The following is a 16,701-nucleotide window of genomic DNA, read 5'->3' on the forward strand; positions in this document are numbered from 1 at the left end:
AACTCCACACAACTATTTAACATTCACACTTTTATTCAACAGCACACTTTATTCAGATGCATCTTGGTGTGTGTGTGTGTGTGTTATCAATCATAATAACAGCCCAGCAAACACAATCATGTGGGGCCCAAATGGGTTGCACTTGGGCTGATATCTGGGGCCCAACTGGGCAACCTAACTGGGACCCAGCTAATTTTGTCCGCAGTTTCCATGGAGGCCCCACATGTGTTACCCCACATGGGCTTATGATGGGCCCTTAATGGACACCATATAGGCCCCACTTGGGTTAACCAGATAGCTCCCATTTGGTGTCTACAGGAGTTTGCCTAGATGGGTTAATGATGGGACCTAGCTAGGTCTTATATGGGTCTCTTATGGGCCACAATTGGTATACATATGGGCTAATTTATTTGTATATACTGTATTGTTTGTATGGGTTAAATTATTTTACGCTAAATCCAAACATTTATCTCATTAAAATCCTAAAGGTATTTAATGAATCAAAACCAGTAGAGCATGCTTTTAAGCAAAGTTTATTTCAATATAAAACTTTTCTTTTGAATCATATATACATCATTCATACATAAAATATAAATTCAAACTTTATAAAACACATGTACAGGTCCGTAGCCAGCCAGTTGAAAGGGGAGGTTATTTTTTTTCAAAAAGTGGACCTTTTTGCAGTTTTTCTCCTCCTTTTGTATTTAATTATGAGGTTCAAATACTTCATTTTGGTGACCTTTTATGCACTAATTTCTGCTGGATTAGCTTGTCTGCTGGTATCTTAACCAGCACGCTTTTGGATGCACCTAAAATATTTATTGCATTGTTGTCAAATTGCTTCCTCGTGTAACACTTTTGTCAGTCCATACACAGTTCATAAGTTTAAAGACCAAACTAACAACAGAAGAGATTTAATTTACTTTACTGAAATATTAATAATAATTCTTCTCATCATAATTTCTTGACTCTCTGCTATGTTTTATTATTATAATTACGCTAGGTTATTATATTGTAGACCAGGGGTACCCAACCTTTTTTCTGCAAGGGCCACATAATTCTCCCTGTCTTTAATGGGGGGCCGGGTCGGTTTGTAACAGAAAATTACATGGGCCGGAGGTACTACTTGAATTATTGTGGAGATTTAATTATGATTTGAAATGTATTTATTATGCCTCCTAATGCTATAATAGTTTATTAATAGTTAATAGTTTAGTGCTACTCAAATTCAAAACATTTTCTTATGCATATTAATTAACCTTTCTCTTTTAGTCTCTATGAAATTTTCAGATCGTTAGCGTGTAAGTGCTATCGCAATGGTACGTTATGAATTTAACAAATTATTAGGCTATGTGAGTAACTTAGAGAAATTTGGGTCTGAAAGCCAATATTCTGACACTCGCTCACGGCCCTACTAGAGCAAGCGTCCTGATTGGTTAACCTGCGCGAATTTTCGCCAAAGTTCAGATTTCTCAACTCAGCGTCATTCGCTCGAATCGCGCCGTAAGTAGGTCATCACATCTTTGCATTGACTTAACATGTAAATCACTCACGCTTAACGCTTCATTCGCGTTTGGTGTGAACACACTATAAGGCATCCCAGCAAGCAATTTTTGGTTTAAAAGACGTCTATTAGCCGTCTAAACATAGCCCAGACGTCTAGGCTAAAACAAGGCTAAATTTGGGCTGTCAGTGAAAAGTTAATAGACGTCTAATCATTACCGAAGAATAGCCTAGTCATCAAATAGACCGCTATTAAACGAATACACGTAGACGTCTAAAAGACGGTGAATTTGGGTCTCTAAGCTAAAACAAGGCTAAATTTGGGCTGTCAGTGAAAAGTTAATAGACGTCTAATCATTACCGAAGAATAGCCTAGTCATCAAATAGACCGCTGTTAAACGAATACACGTAGACGTCTAATAGACGGTGAATTTGGGTCTCTAAGTTACAACAAAGCTGAATTTTGGCTGTCAGGGAAAATTTTATACGTCTAACCATAATCATCAAATAGACAGATTATGAATGCCTACATAATAGATAACCACACAATACCCAAAATATTTTTTGTTAACTAAATTTAACATTTTCTTCTCATAAATAGCAATTAATACAAACAAATTAAATATAAAGCTTTTATTAATAAAACCAACAATTGTAAAAAAGACAAAATGGAAAATATAAGAAATAATATATTTGTTACAACAAAATCAAATGAATTAAGATTTGAACTTCTTTAGAATTTTTTTAAATAAAGGACAACCAATAATAATACAAATAACAAGAAAATCTAACAATAGTAAACTGTTTCATTATTATTTGTTTCTATACCCACCCCCCCCCCCAACTCTCCCTGGTGCTTGCTTAAAATGGCATTCCTCAATTCAAATTCAGTTGCTGTTGGGAAGTTGGTCATCACAGCATCTGCAAAGAAAAAAAAAATTAGCATGATAAAAGGCTTTTTGGACATCATCGTGTTTTAGTTTATACATTAATTGTAACGGATTTGATAATAGGGCTCGGTAATATAGCGCTGACATATATACTGATTTGGAAAATGTTTATATCAACACAGACTGATGTCATAAAGAAAATACATTAAATCATTAAAATGATAGTATACATCACCTTTAAGCCAAACGACAGACATGCAAACACAAGCACATACCTGCAATGACCGAGAACAGAGTGGTCTTCTCAAAAGCTGCCTTCTGCAGCGTACCACCCACCTTCATATTAAAATTGGACATGAGGCTGTTTTGCAAAACCCTAAAACAAAAAAAATGTTAACAATTGGTAACAAATACGAACATGACAAATTGTTTATTTTTTTTGGAAATACTTTTACAATATTACAATACTTTGTTGTGAAAACATGGAATAATTAGTGAGTATGGTCACCACAATGTTTGATTTATATTGCATGTTTTGAAGGCTTTACCTGTCCAGCATCCTTCTGGTACGTCTTTAACATTTCTGCCACCGACTTTGCACAGTTTTGACACCTGAGTAACAAATGTCAATGTCAGGCAGATAGAAATATATGCTTCAGTGTACAAGTGTGCACCGACCTTAAATGTTAATGACCATTGAGCTGCAAGTTTTCCATCATTAACCCTATAAAACTCTTTATTCAAGCTGATTGCTGGCCCACACTGAGAAATAGTTTTTCCCCCTGTAGGTCCCCTCACAATCGGTGTCTGCCTCAATACTGTCTGCCAAAATTTAACTCTGTGGTAGTAACTAAAAAGTAGTCAAGTAAACATTTAAACCTCAACTGTACATCAACAGCACTATTCTAATACACACAGATACTTTTTGTAATCGCTAATTTTATATTGACAATTTAAAATTTAATTTTTTTAACACTGTAATATGCAATTATTTTTTAAGTTTCAAACTCTGTTATGGTACTTCGTAACAAAAAGGTCTATTCTATTAGATCTATCTCTGTATGCAACAAGCCATTGCACTGTCACACATTCAAAATTACACATTAAATTATTTTTGGACTTTATGAAAGGTGAAAGCTTTAGTGAGGGCATTTTGTTGTTGTTTTACCATTGCTGTCCGGGTCTCCATACAATCCAGCTGCCTTTCCAAGCTTTGGAAATCCTCCATAGTGGCCAATGCAGACAGTTGGACACCAGTGTCTGTTTCCACCCTTTGGCCAACTCTTTTTAATTCTTTTATTTCAACAAGAAGCGTTAGCACCTTTCTTTGAAACCCTAAATGCAACAAAGGCAGTGTTACTTTCAAATATAAAAAAAAGTACCACAACACTCAAATACTTCCATAACAAAAACTTAGCATGACAACATGAGCATGTATGTATGCATGCATGAATGAATGCATGTGTGTATATACATATATGTATTTGTTATGCATATTTATTGCTGTGCTTTGTTCACTGGATAATTATCAATAAAACTTTTAGTGCATTTAAATGAAAGAACGTGGATCACATCACTCCAGTTCTGAGGTATTCATACTGAATTGACTTCCACAGTAGATATAAAATAATTTAGATCACGTATCTTGGTGATTGCCATCGGGATATGAAGCGATTTCCAACCAACATAACACAAAGTGCTTTTAAACCAAATCCCTTGCTTTGATATAACCACTAAATGGCATACTCTAGCCCTGCTATCTGCTAAAATTTCACGGTCCCTACAAAATATGAAATGTAGAATGGAAACATGACAAAGAGATAACACAGTTACTTACAAGAAAATTGAACGTATTCCTTTTGCCCGTCTGTTGATCGCGTTGATTAGCTTCTACACCTGTGGCTTCTGCTCACGTGTTGGTTATTAAAAAAATGGCGTCGGCGGTATTGTTTATCGCGAGATCTGGCCGAATTCTCTACCAACTTCCAAGTCTCGCGTTGGCAGTGGCCATGTCTCAGTACTAGGGCAAATTGCCACCTACAGGTTGGGATATGTAATTGCATGTTTATTTAACAAAGTTAAAAATTCTAATCGGGAAATGTAATGTGTGACAGTACAAATAATGCAAATTAAAACTTGGCCAAAATTACTTGGTTGTTATGATGTCATGCATCCCACACGCTGTACATGTAAACAATTTTAGACTAGCTGGTTCAATATACGGCTATAGCCAAGTCGTTGAAATTAGACCACAGATTGCCTTCGTTTAGCCCATACACAGCCTGTCCAATTCAGGGATAAATCGTGGCTACAGATGTCACGAAATAACACTTATTGTTTAGATATTATTGATAATGCTAACATGACGGGAAACATTTCGCCCAAGGGCTAAAAGCAGACTACACGTAGCCCGTCCAATTTAGTGCTAAAACGTGGCTACATATAGACCATGTCAAGAAACACTTGTATTTGTGTAGATGTTGAGACGGCGAACATGAAGGGATATGAACCATGCACTTCCTGGTAATCAGCTGCCTGGACAAAACCTATAGTGCCTCAGTTTGGACTATGTGTGTGCTACAAATAGCTGCTCTGACGACGAGCAAAATAGCGTATACGCTCAGGCTATTGAACATGTCAAAGAAATTAAACCAAATAGGCCTACCTTATAAACGCTGTTCATTTTGCTTACATGATGTAATATCATATATCTCACAAGTTATTTAGCCAAAAACGACTTTAAACAAAATTCTAGGTTCTTTGGGCTAGAAGTGGGTTACACATAACCGGACTACATCTGGTCTATAGTTAACCGAGACGTTGAAATGACGGCTATTGCTTGCTGGGATTGTTCATAGGGCCGGTCCAAATCTGTGGGTTGGGCCACATTCATATATATATATATATATATATACAACCCCTCCCCCCGCATCATTCAGAGGCGATGCTTCTTCACGTTGCTTTGAAAAGTGTATTGCGAGAACTCGCTCTCTCTGCGCACGCACACACAAGTGTCCTGCAATAATAATCATATTAATTTGAAACAGCAACCCAGAAATTTGTCACAAGCATTGATTAAAACAATGATGACAATAATCACATAAAAAAAACGACTTCTAAAAATCTGGACCTTTGGCAGTGTTTCGTTTCGTTCGAACCCCCCCGAACCCCCCCTGCCTACGGGCTTGATGTACATTTACAACTTTGTGTATTATAATCTAAACTTTTCATACAATTTTCAGGAAAAAAAACTGTGCAGCTCCTCAGTCCTTGTTCCTCTCTCTCCCAACAGCCCTGTGAAAAGACAATAATTACTCAACCATGATAACACAAGGGCTGTCAGGTTAGCATTTTGGCGCCAAACATCAAGATTTAAAATTAAAAAAGTATTTTACCGATCTTGTGCCCTTGCAGAACGATTTGTTTGCATGATAAATATGAAATAATGTTTTGTATTGTTAAAAGTTGTTAAAGCCTTTTTGTTTATCATTGACAGAGATCTGTCCCAAGCTGCTTTATACACTAGCTTCTCTGCTATGAGCCCTTTCATCTAATTATAACGCTAATCTTCCTCGATCGTGAGCACACCGCATGGTGCCAAAGTTGTTGTTTAAGTTTAAGCTTTTTCGTGTCTTGAACTATTAGATGGCGTTGGGAACAAATGCATAATTTACAGCATTATCGTTTAGCATTGGCGCCAGAAATAAGAAAAATGACGCGATATTTTCTAAATTCTATCATGACAAGAATCAAAACTACGTTTTTGAACCATAATGAAACAGTATTTTCATACTTAAAGAGTATATACATTGTGTATGTATATATATATATTTTTTTGAAAACTTGTAATTCTTACCTTCTATAAACTGCAGTCAAAGTACTGCCAAGTCTGTACACTTGCAGGAAAATGCAAGAGTAAAAGCTTCTTTCCAGCTGGGGTTGCTTCTCAACGTATGATTTAACAACTAAAAACACACTTCCGGGTTACAGATATTTATAATATATGTGAGGTCGATTCTCTCTTCAGGCTCCTCCCCTTCCTTGGGCGGGCGTTCATTCCTCTGGAACCATTAACTCGTGACACGTTAATCTTACTCCATTTCCCGGAAACTGTTGGTTCTCTGCAACACATAATTTGAAAACAGCCTGGCCTTTTCAGCCGAATGTGATTTACGACAGGAAAACATTTTCGCACACACACACGTTATTTTGGCTCTCAGCTCCTGCATTCCTCACAGCTCTTGTTTCACACTCCTGCAAACTAGTTTTCAAGATTAAAAGCAAGCACAGCATAAACATACTCATATTAATATATTTTGACAGTAAAACAACAGTAAATATAAACTTATAATGCATAGAACATCGTAAACCCATCAGGATCTACGTCAGATGACCATGGCAACCCAGGTGTGGAAATGGAGGACTGTTTTTGATCTGAAATCTGTGTAATCTATGATGGACGATTCTTCTGACACCATATGAATGCATACGGTCGTCTGGCAGAAGCTAGATCATTTCGATTATAAGTTATTAATATGTATATTTTTCTTACAAACACATCTCTTTGCTTAAGAAGGCCTTTATTATCATAATGTAGCTATGTTTTCATGCTCTGCTTGTATTTCTACTGTCCAATTAACATTAAACGTTTGTTTGCAATTCACAAAAATTACTGTTCTGTTTGATTGGAGGGACCCATTACATTTTTATAGTTTTTGTTTTACTGGGAGAAACAACATTTGATGATTATTTTTCCATTGTCCAATCATTTTGTTAAAATATATTTATTTCATATTTTTGTCTTTGACTTTATGTACTTATTGGGATTTTATCCATTGTTCTCGGTTATTTTACAGAGATAAGCTATATTTTAAAAGTACATTACTGTATAATTACACAGAAACTTAATAAAGTAATTTACATTTACAGAGATTAACCTGAAAGGTAGTTGTTTTTAATGTATTTTCACATAATTGATTTGTTTTTCTACAGTTTGATAAAAATTATTAACAGTAATATGCTATAATTGAATGAATTATGACAAAAATATTCTCTGTATTTTTATGTTTTTTGTATTGTTATTTGACGGAATCCGTCTGGCAAATTTGCTGCCAGAGATTTACAGTTTTTTTATGTTTTTTTGTTACAGTATAGGCATAGCCTGCCAGGGCATGGTAAAACCCTAAATAAACCACATTTAAATTTTTTTAATTTTATAAAAAATTATAAATATTGTTAATTTGGAGCATTTGGAGTTTGCTATAATGTGCTTAATCACTGGTCGAATATAAACAGACATCGCACGCTGGAGAAAGTTATTCCTGGAGGGAACATTCAGAGGGCGATACATTTAAAACACTTTCAATTTACTAATTTATGTAATTTTACATACATTTCTGTCATGAACAGGAAAATAATCAATAAAACATTTACGGTAATTGTCTGTAAAAGTACATCTTTTAAATCTGTGAAAATTTAGAGTAATGTTCTGTAGAAAAACAAACGTAATCTGTAAAAATAGTATGAAATGCCTTTAAAAACATAATTTTGATGTAATTGTAAATTACAATACTGTCATTTTAATGGTAAAACTTTAAATTACAGCAAATATCTGTAAAACAACATTTTACTGTTTAATGAAAAAATACAGAATATTACCTGTAAAATAATGGTAATTTTTTCAGTGTGATTACTAGTTCTTCTATTGGTATACAGTACGCTGCCTTTCCAAACTGCACTTGAGCGTGCAATGATCCCAGACAATTTAATCCAGATATTCTAATCGTACACAACAGCTGCGTTCAAAGAACCAAATTATCCAGATCATGATTTGTGTGAGGGAGTTCAGATTCTACATTACAAATAACACATAAGACAGGTTTATTTTTAACGTTGCTTCGTCAATATCCATGTTACTTTATTAATAAAATATTATATAATATCATTTTATAGGAACACAGTCATTCAGTGCAGTGCAGAGTATTGCATTGGATAAAAGTGTTTGCCATATAAGATGAACACCTCCCAAGAGAAAATTTAATCTAAGTGTTTATGGTTTAAACAACTAGAACTTAAATACATTACAAAACAAGTTTTAAAGCTTGAACTGATGCATTTCTTTCATTCAGTCTCCTGTAAAACATGTATGATGATACAGTACAGATTAAAGACCAACACAACTAGAACAGTAAGTGTTATCATGTGTTTTTTTCAACTGTGAAATGTTTCTCTCCGCTCTGAGTTCTCGTATAGTTCTTGAGGTTACTCATAAATCTTTCCACACTGAAGTCACGCAAAAGACTGATGACACATGAAAGGTTTCTCTCCAGTGAATTCTCATGTGATACAACAAGTGGAGCAGTGTGATTGATGGGTAACCTTACTTTATTTTTGAAATTTTTACTGATTTATATATATAGCGATTTTCCTCTGATTTTATATTAGTTTGCTGTGTTTTTCTTTGGTTTGTAGTGGATTGGTTTATTATATTGTTTGCTGTGATTAATAGCACGGTTTCCCTCTTTCTCAAACTGTAATGAGAAACACTGATTGACACACCTGTAAACCCTGATCAAATCAACTATTTCGTTTGCCAGCTGATCAGACCATCCCAAATAAATAGGAGGCCAGATCTCTTACCAGAAGGGAAAAAAAGGCTCTGGATGGACGGATGTGCTGAGTGCTGCCTTGATAATTTTATTCTCCCTCAGCGTTGTGGCTGACTGGAAACCCTGTGCTTTGGTGGCGCTGACTCACAGATCTCACAGTGTCAACGCTCACAAAACCTCAGACTAAAGCAGGGGTCGGCAACCCGCGGCTCTTAAGCGCCGCCCTAGTGGCTCCCTGGAGCTTTTTCAAAAATATGAAAATTTAAATATAATTCCTGTAGGAGGAAAAACATGACAAACATTCTTAAAGTTTTTCAACGTTGTAAAAATGTGTATAATATTTAATTTCAACATTTCTGTCAACGAAGATTTACGTCATATACTGCGACACGCGTTTCTGTCAGATCGGAGGCGGCGCGAATGATGCCAGACCGGTGGCTGACAGACAAACAAACAAACCGGCGGGTGTGTCATGGACCATGGATCCCAAGGGGAAAAAGAGAAAGATAGTTGAGGAGAACAGATGCACTGTAAAACTTTTCTGTAAATTTACAGGCAATTTCTAACAGTATTGTACTGTATTTATATAAAACAGTTTGAGATTGTATATTTAACAGAATGGCTCTAAATGTACATTATTATTCAGTTTTCAGCACGCAAAATTCGTAATACAGTATCAGGCTGTGAATGCTTTGCATTGTGGGATTGATTTCCTTCGCGCTCATTTTTTTTCAAATGTGAGCACACATCTGTTGCCGCTGAAGCACTTAATTTGTAAGTGGGATATTCATATGAACAACATAAGCTTAACGCTACATAGGCTACTGTATGAAGACATGCTAGTCGTTTCGTCGTGATTCTTTTTTCTTATTTGAGCAGCGAGTTCGCCTTTTAATCTATAGCTGCCTGTGACATTACAACTTTGAGAGACTACCGGTGAAAATGAGAGGATAATGCCGCAAGAAGACGGGGGAAATACATTTAGTCTGTGTCGAGGAGAAATGAAGTTGCAGCAGATGGATAATACTTTGACTGAGCATTGACACGGTAAGACAGTTGTTTTATTCGATTTGATTTCTGAACTGTTAGCACGAGTGGACTGATTTTGGGAACAAAAGTGTTACATTAATCAAGAATATTTTGGATCGGTGTGTTAATCCTGTTTTAATCCTTTTGACGATTGAACATAAGATATCGAAATTATAACGCCCAAGATAAATTGCTGTCTTTCGGCGCGATGTGATTCAACTTAGCTTAGCCATGTAACGTTACACGTAGGTTAAAACACGAGTGAATAGTTCAATCTGTTCTCAATTATTCACCAATGAACTTTGAGAAATATTTTGAAAGGTAAACATGTATCATGCCATTCGCACGACCTGCGTTTGATTTTCGATTCATTTTTAATTTCAGGCTGAGTCATCTGATGACGATCCACTGAGTGCTAACGTAAGTTCTTAGCCTTAAAGTTATAATTCACTTGTTCACAACAATGATGTGGTGTCAGTTCTGTGATGGTCCATTTGAATCGATCTTATTATACTGCCATCACATGAAAATACATAGTCATGCTCCTAATGCTAATTATAAATGTGGTATTCCTTGTTTCCCCAGAAGATTCAAAAAGTTTGCTGCTTTTAAGGCTCGATCAGGGATCACAAAAAGAGGGACACAAATACATCTGCTGAGCAATTAATAGGTAATGCTTTAACTTTAGTCTGTGACATTGGTGTCTGTCAGATAAGATGTAGTGATTTGGAAAACTTCATGTTACACCTGAAGTCTCTATCAAAGAAGGCATCAGAGTGTCTTGCCCATTTAAGTGTAATAAAAGCTATTCTTTTGTGTCAACACTGACCTCACATATATCCAGGTATCACTGCAACTCCTTGGCAGATAGGCTTCTTTATAATTTACTACATTTGAACTTTTCAGTACAGAGGCAACATGGTGAGGTATGCAATGTGACTGAAAACTCAAATGCAATGTCTGATTCGTTTATTGATTGTGATGATGGTGAAGATCAGTTGGGTATTGCACTATTGCCAGATAATGCAAATGAAATGCTGTTTTTATAGAATATTTATCTCAAATTGCAGGCATAGCACATTCTCCCATCATCTGTAATTCAGTCGGTAATTGAGGGGCTGCAGGACATCTATGATATTAGCCAGTCTCATTTGCTAGGGTAAGTGAAAAATTAACTACACTTGGAATTTCTGAAAATGATATCAAGAATGATGTAGACATTATGTCTACAACATTGAGAATTCTTATGTTGTTCTAAAACTGATGATCTTTTTCCGATGTGTAATACCCATGCACTACACACTGATAAGAGGAGAAAGTCTTTCTTAAAAGCCAATTTCAAGTATGTTGAACCTGTCCCCATCTGCCTCGGTAAAAATTAATCTGGCAAGGAAAGCTTTGCTAAATACATTCCCACTATGCAAAGTTTAGAAGCTTTGTTCTGCTATAAATCAGTTATAGAACAACATAAAAATTCATGATCTGAAATTAAAGCAAACGGTGTCCTCTGCGATGTATGGGATGGCAGTTATGTCGATGACAATGTGCTGTTAAAGGATGATACAGATTAACTTGCTTTAATCTTGTATCAAGACGCTTTTCATTTGGCAAACCCACTTGGATCTGGCAAAAAAAGCACATAATTCTTGCTGTTTACAAGACACTTGGAAACCTGTTGCCTCACTGCAGGTCAGGAATTGACCACATGCAGCTTGTTACTTTTGGAGTGATAACATTATCCAGACAATTTCTTGAAAGACATCTGATGGAGAACGAGAGAGACCGAGATATCTAGAAATAGGCATAATCATCATAATAATTTGTTTCTGTTCTTTCTTGTAGACGCTTTCTTGACATCAACCCGGAGCGTGGATCAAAAGCCAAAAAGGGGAAAGTGACTTAAAAGAAGACTGGCCAAGTTGTGCAAAAAAAGGACACTACTGTGCACCCACAGGTTTCCTCTCTTCTGAGAATTTACAGACTTTAAATGGAACTTTGTTTAGACACTTCCACTTTCCACTGTCATTGGACTAAAAGGAAGTAAGGCATTGTTAATGATGTACTGTTAATTGCAATACAAAAATAGTAGCATGACCTTGATTTATAATGTTCTGCTAATTGTAAACGGTTCTGTCAATTTATTTCGTACAGCTGACATTTCAGCCAAAATGTGTTTAAATGGGATTTCTCTGGCCTTTGCATCAGAAATAAACATTTTATATTCTAAGACTATTGTTTTCTATTTCCATTTGAGACTACTGATATGGAAGTAAAATAAATTTAATTCTTGATTTAAGGAAAAAGATATTCTGTGTAGAAAAAAATTGATTGCAATATATAACACCTTGTAATATGTCATATTAAATGGCATAACAGTATAATACTTAATACAGTCATAGTTCTGTAAAAATACAGTAATTTGCTGGCAACCCAGCTGAAAGAATGTAAATTAAAAGTGTAAATATTTACAGCACACTGTAAAAAAAATTACAATTACAGCATGATACTGTATCTGGCAACTACAGTACAAAACTGTAAATATTGTTTACAGTTGTGGTTCTGTAAAAATACAGAATGTGGCTGGCAACCCAGCTGCCAGTATTTTACTGTAAATTTACAGGGAAAAGTTTTACAGTGTGATTCAACAGTTCTTGGACCGAATCATTTGCTTTCATTGCCGATGTGGAAAATTACAGGAGCGCAAAGATAAATTTAAGAAGTGGATTGCATCTCCAAACTCCACTACTGCTGCTAGTTTTGTTGCAACCCGGGAGATAATAAAGCGTGGGAAAACATTCCGTTCACAGATGATACTGATTTTTGTCAGTATTTAGTATATAGTTTGGGGGAAGAGGATCGTATTGTATTATTGAGGATCGAAGAAGACTGCATTTTATTTCCGTGGGGATGTCTGAAATTACAGGATGCATATGCAAGTTGCACATTTTGTTGTTTTTTCGAATCCTAAAGTAAAAATGACATCAAAAATCTGATTTCTTTATATTATTTCTTTAATTTCATCAATGCAACGAAACATAATACATTAAAATTATAATGTAAGCTAAACTTTAAGCACCATCGTACAGCAGAGTAGTCACGTGGTGCGTCATTCTCTCCAGGATGCGCTGCAGGGGAAAATAAACATTTAATCATGAATGCTCATTTTGTATTTGTAGCCTACTTATCATTTTGATACTGGGGGGGGGTAATAAAGCTAATATAGACACTTACAGCATGTGTTGCCTTCATTATAAGGCTTTAAATTTTTTGCGGATCCAGACAGCTGTTTTTAAATTTTTTTTGTCCAATATGGCTCTTTCAACATTTTGGGTTGCCGACCCCTGGACTAAAGTAAAGGTGTCCTTTTCTTCCACACTGATGCGTGTGTTGGTTTTTAGTATCGAGCCGAAGACCCGTTCTAGTTATTGCTTGTTTTTGTGAAGGTGCCAGGTCCGGTGGTCAGCGGTGGAGCAGCAGATACGGCAGTATTGTTGATGGACCCACGTGAAGTGCAAGAAAGCAGCGCAACAACACGTTATCTACTCAAAGTCCTGCTGACAGAGGAAACACTGAGCTAAACCCAGACGGGACTGGATTTGGGTATTGTTCACCCTGGGACAGAACATTGGACAAACCCTGATTTTACTAGATCCCTGGGTCTTTGAAGAGATGTCATTATAAAGTTAACTTATAGAAATAATAAAACACTATTTTTATATCTATTTCTTGTGTCGTTCTCGCTGTGTTGGTGTGGCCAGAAATCTAAATTTGATTTATATTTAACAGACCTTTTAATCTGTTACATGTGTCTTAAGGTTTCCTGTTTTTGTAAGTCTTTCCAGACTGTAGACATACATGAGGTTTCTCTCCAGTGTGAATTCTCATGTGAATCTTAAGGTGACTTGTATGTAAAAAAGTCTTTCCACACTGTAGACATTCATGAGGTTTCTCTCCAGTGTGAATTCTCATGTGTGTCTTAAGGTTACTCGTACCTGTAAAAGTCTTTCCACACTGTAGACATACATGAGGTTTCTCTCCAGTGTGAATTCTCATGTGAATCTTTAGGTTTCCTGTTTGTGTAAAAGTCTTTCCACACTGTAGACATACATGAGGTTTCTCTCCATTGTGAATTCTCATGTGAATCTTTAGGTTTCCTGTTTGTGTAAAAGTCTTTCCACACTGTAGACATACATGAGGTTTCTCTCCATTGTGAAATCTCATGTGAATCTTTAGGTGACCTGTTTGTGTAAAAGTCTTTCCACACTGTAGACATGCGTGAGGTTTCTCTCCAGTGTGAAGTCTCATGTGTGTCTTAATGTTACTCGTCACTGTAAAAGTCTTTCCACACTGTAGACATTCATGAGGTTTCTCTCCAGTGTGAATTCTCATGTGTGTCTCAAGGCTACCCAAGAATGCAAATGTCTTTCCACACTGTAGACATGCGTGAGGTTTCTCTCCAGTGTGAATTCTCATGTGAATCTTTAGGTTTCCTGTTTGTGTAAAAGTCTTTCCACACTGTAGACATGCGTGAGGTTTCTCTCCAGTGTGAATTCTCATGTGTGTCTTAAGGCTACTTGTTTCTGTAAAAGTCTTTCCACACTGTAGACATACATGAGGTTTCTCTCCAGTGTGAATTCTCATGTGTGTCTCAAGGTTACCCAAGACTGCAAATGTCTTTCCACACAGTAGACATGCATGAGGTTTCTCTCCAGTGTGAATTCTCATGTGAATCTTTAGGTTTCCTTTTTGTGTAAAAGTCTTTCCACACTGTAGACATACGTGAGGTTTCTCTCCGGTGTGAATTCTCATGTGTGACTTAAGGCTACTTGTATCTGTAAAGCTCTTTCCACACTGTAGACATGCGTGAGGTTTCTCTCCAGTGTGAATTCTCATGTGCTGTTTTTCACTCTTTTTGTCTCCTGTTCTCAGAGCTTCTTCCAGTGAACCTTTCCGCAACTTTTGTGCACGTTGATGTGTCTGATCAGCATCTTTTACTTTATCTTGACTGTCCTTATTCACTTCCATCATATCTGAAGTGAACAAAACTATCTGTTAAACACAGTTTTACAGTTGTACAAAACAACACCAGAAGACGAGATCTTAGTGCACTGAATGACTGTGTTCCTTGAAAATGAAACTGAGTATTGCTTTGGATAAAAGTGTTTGCCATATAAGATGACCACATCCTAAGAGAATATTTTAACTTTACTCTGTTTAAATTACAACATAAAATGAGTTTAGACTGCACATTATTGAAATTTGTATTTGATGGACAAAATTTATTCATTGTGCAATCCAGAGTGCAAAGGTATGTTTATTATAATCATTTTTGTTAATGAATTATGTGTTTTATAATTAAAATCATTACTGCCATGATATCTCAGTGGTTTGGATTGAATTAATCAAGTATAAATCAAGGATCGATGCAAAACATCTTCAGGTACAAAATAAAGTCATCAGATGTGAAATAACACTACATAGTCTTCACTGTATAAATTGAATATAGATCAATCCTTATTAGAGTCACACCAGTCAAGAGCATTGAGTGACGATTTTCTTTGTCTTTTCTTGTTTTATTAACAATAATAACAGACTGTGATTTATAAAGCTGCTGTCACTTTAAGTTCGGTACAGCAGAAATGATGCCTCCAAAATATAGTCGAGTAAAAGAAAGAATGACAACTAAAAACCAACAGACTGTGTCTCATGTAGTCGAACAAATGCATGTTTTCTTTTCAATAAGACGATAAAAAAACATCAGACTGATGAAAATGTGAAACAAAGGGTCAAAATGCTGTGCTCTACAAACTCAAAGCAGAACGATGGTCACCTTATAGCCAAACATGTGATTCTATTGAACCTTTACCAGATCACAACCAGATCAAGTTATGATCACTTTATGCAGTTTAGTGATTCACTTTCAGTTCTAATCTTCTGCATTTGTGCTTTATCAAATAAATTAAAGCTTAATAATTCCTCCACTGTCAGAAATAAAGATTTAAAAACAGAAACCAACCTCTGTGTTCTTTAGTCCTCTGAGTTTCTGTTGTGTGTAGTTCTGGATCTCTCGTGTTCTCAAGCTTCTCTTCCACAAACTCCAACAACTGTGTGAATATTTCAGTTCTTACACCTGAAGTGATTCTTCTGCTTGTTGCTTTCTGGTATTTATTGGTGGTTTGATGTAGGAGGAGCTTTACTGAAGGTGTCAATCACTGTTGGTGTGAACTGGAGATGTTAGAGAGACATTGTCAATAACTCAACTCAGCTTCACTTATATAACATCACTAAAAACAACAATTGTTGACCAAGATGCTGTTCACTATATCAAATACCAACATTTATCTCCATGTGTGACATAAATGACAAAAACATTTCGGCCACATCACAAATCAACTACAGAAACCCAAGCAAAGTGAGAGCAGTTGTCATAAAAACATCTAACAATGTTCAATTTCTTTGGTCTTATTCATGATGGATAAATATTCAACTGCTTATTATTTACAGTGTTTCTAACTTTAACTCTCATTATATTAGCGCTGTGTATTGACAAAGGCCTTGTGATACGATACATATCACCATAGATAAATCACAATGCAATAGAATTTTATACTATATATTTTGTAATAGATTTTTACTAATAAAATGTAATACAAATAAAAAGTCTCCCTCTT

At 35.8% G+C, this 16,701-nt stretch overlaps 1 protein-coding gene and 2 long non-coding RNA genes across 3 annotated transcripts; 1 reads left to right on the plus strand and 2 right to left on the minus strand.

The window, feature by feature from the left end:
* Positions 1 to 2,123: 2,123 nt before the first annotated feature.
* Positions 2,124 to 5,477, minus strand: LOC306894944. Its single transcript, XR_013786741.1, has 5 exons — positions 5,059 to 5,477; positions 4,231 to 4,430; positions 3,562 to 3,728; positions 2,942 to 3,005; positions 2,124 to 2,769 (listed from the first exon to the last, which is right to left on the minus strand). It is a non-coding gene; the product is annotated as an uncharacterized lncRNA (long non-coding RNA).
* Positions 5,478 to 10,091: 4,614 nt separating this feature from the next.
* On the plus strand, positions 10,092 to 12,315 carry LOC306894576. Its single transcript, XR_013786706.1, has 4 exons — positions 10,092 to 10,450; positions 10,616 to 10,700; positions 11,101 to 11,189; positions 11,873 to 12,315. It is a non-coding gene; the product is annotated as an uncharacterized lncRNA (long non-coding RNA).
* Positions 12,316 to 13,049: 734 nt separating this feature from the next.
* On the minus strand, positions 13,050 to 16,186 carry LOC306894705 (uncharacterized protein). Its single transcript, XM_079457434.1, has 2 exons — positions 16,047 to 16,186; positions 13,050 to 15,060 (listed from the first exon to the last, which is right to left on the minus strand). The coding sequence occupies exon 2, from the start codon at positions 15,056 to 15,058 to the stop codon at positions 13,841 to 13,843; it is 1,218 nt and encodes a 405-aa protein (XP_079313560.1). The 5' UTR covers positions 15,059 to 15,060; positions 16,047 to 16,186; the 3' UTR covers positions 13,050 to 13,840.
* Positions 16,187 to 16,701: the final 515 nt, after the last annotated feature.

The sequence above is a fragment of the Barbatula barbatula genome (genome assembly GCF_947034865.1).
Source record: "Barbatula barbatula genome assembly, chromosome: 5".
Lineage (NCBI taxonomy): Eukaryota > Metazoa > Chordata > Actinopteri > Cypriniformes > Nemacheilidae > Barbatula > Barbatula barbatula.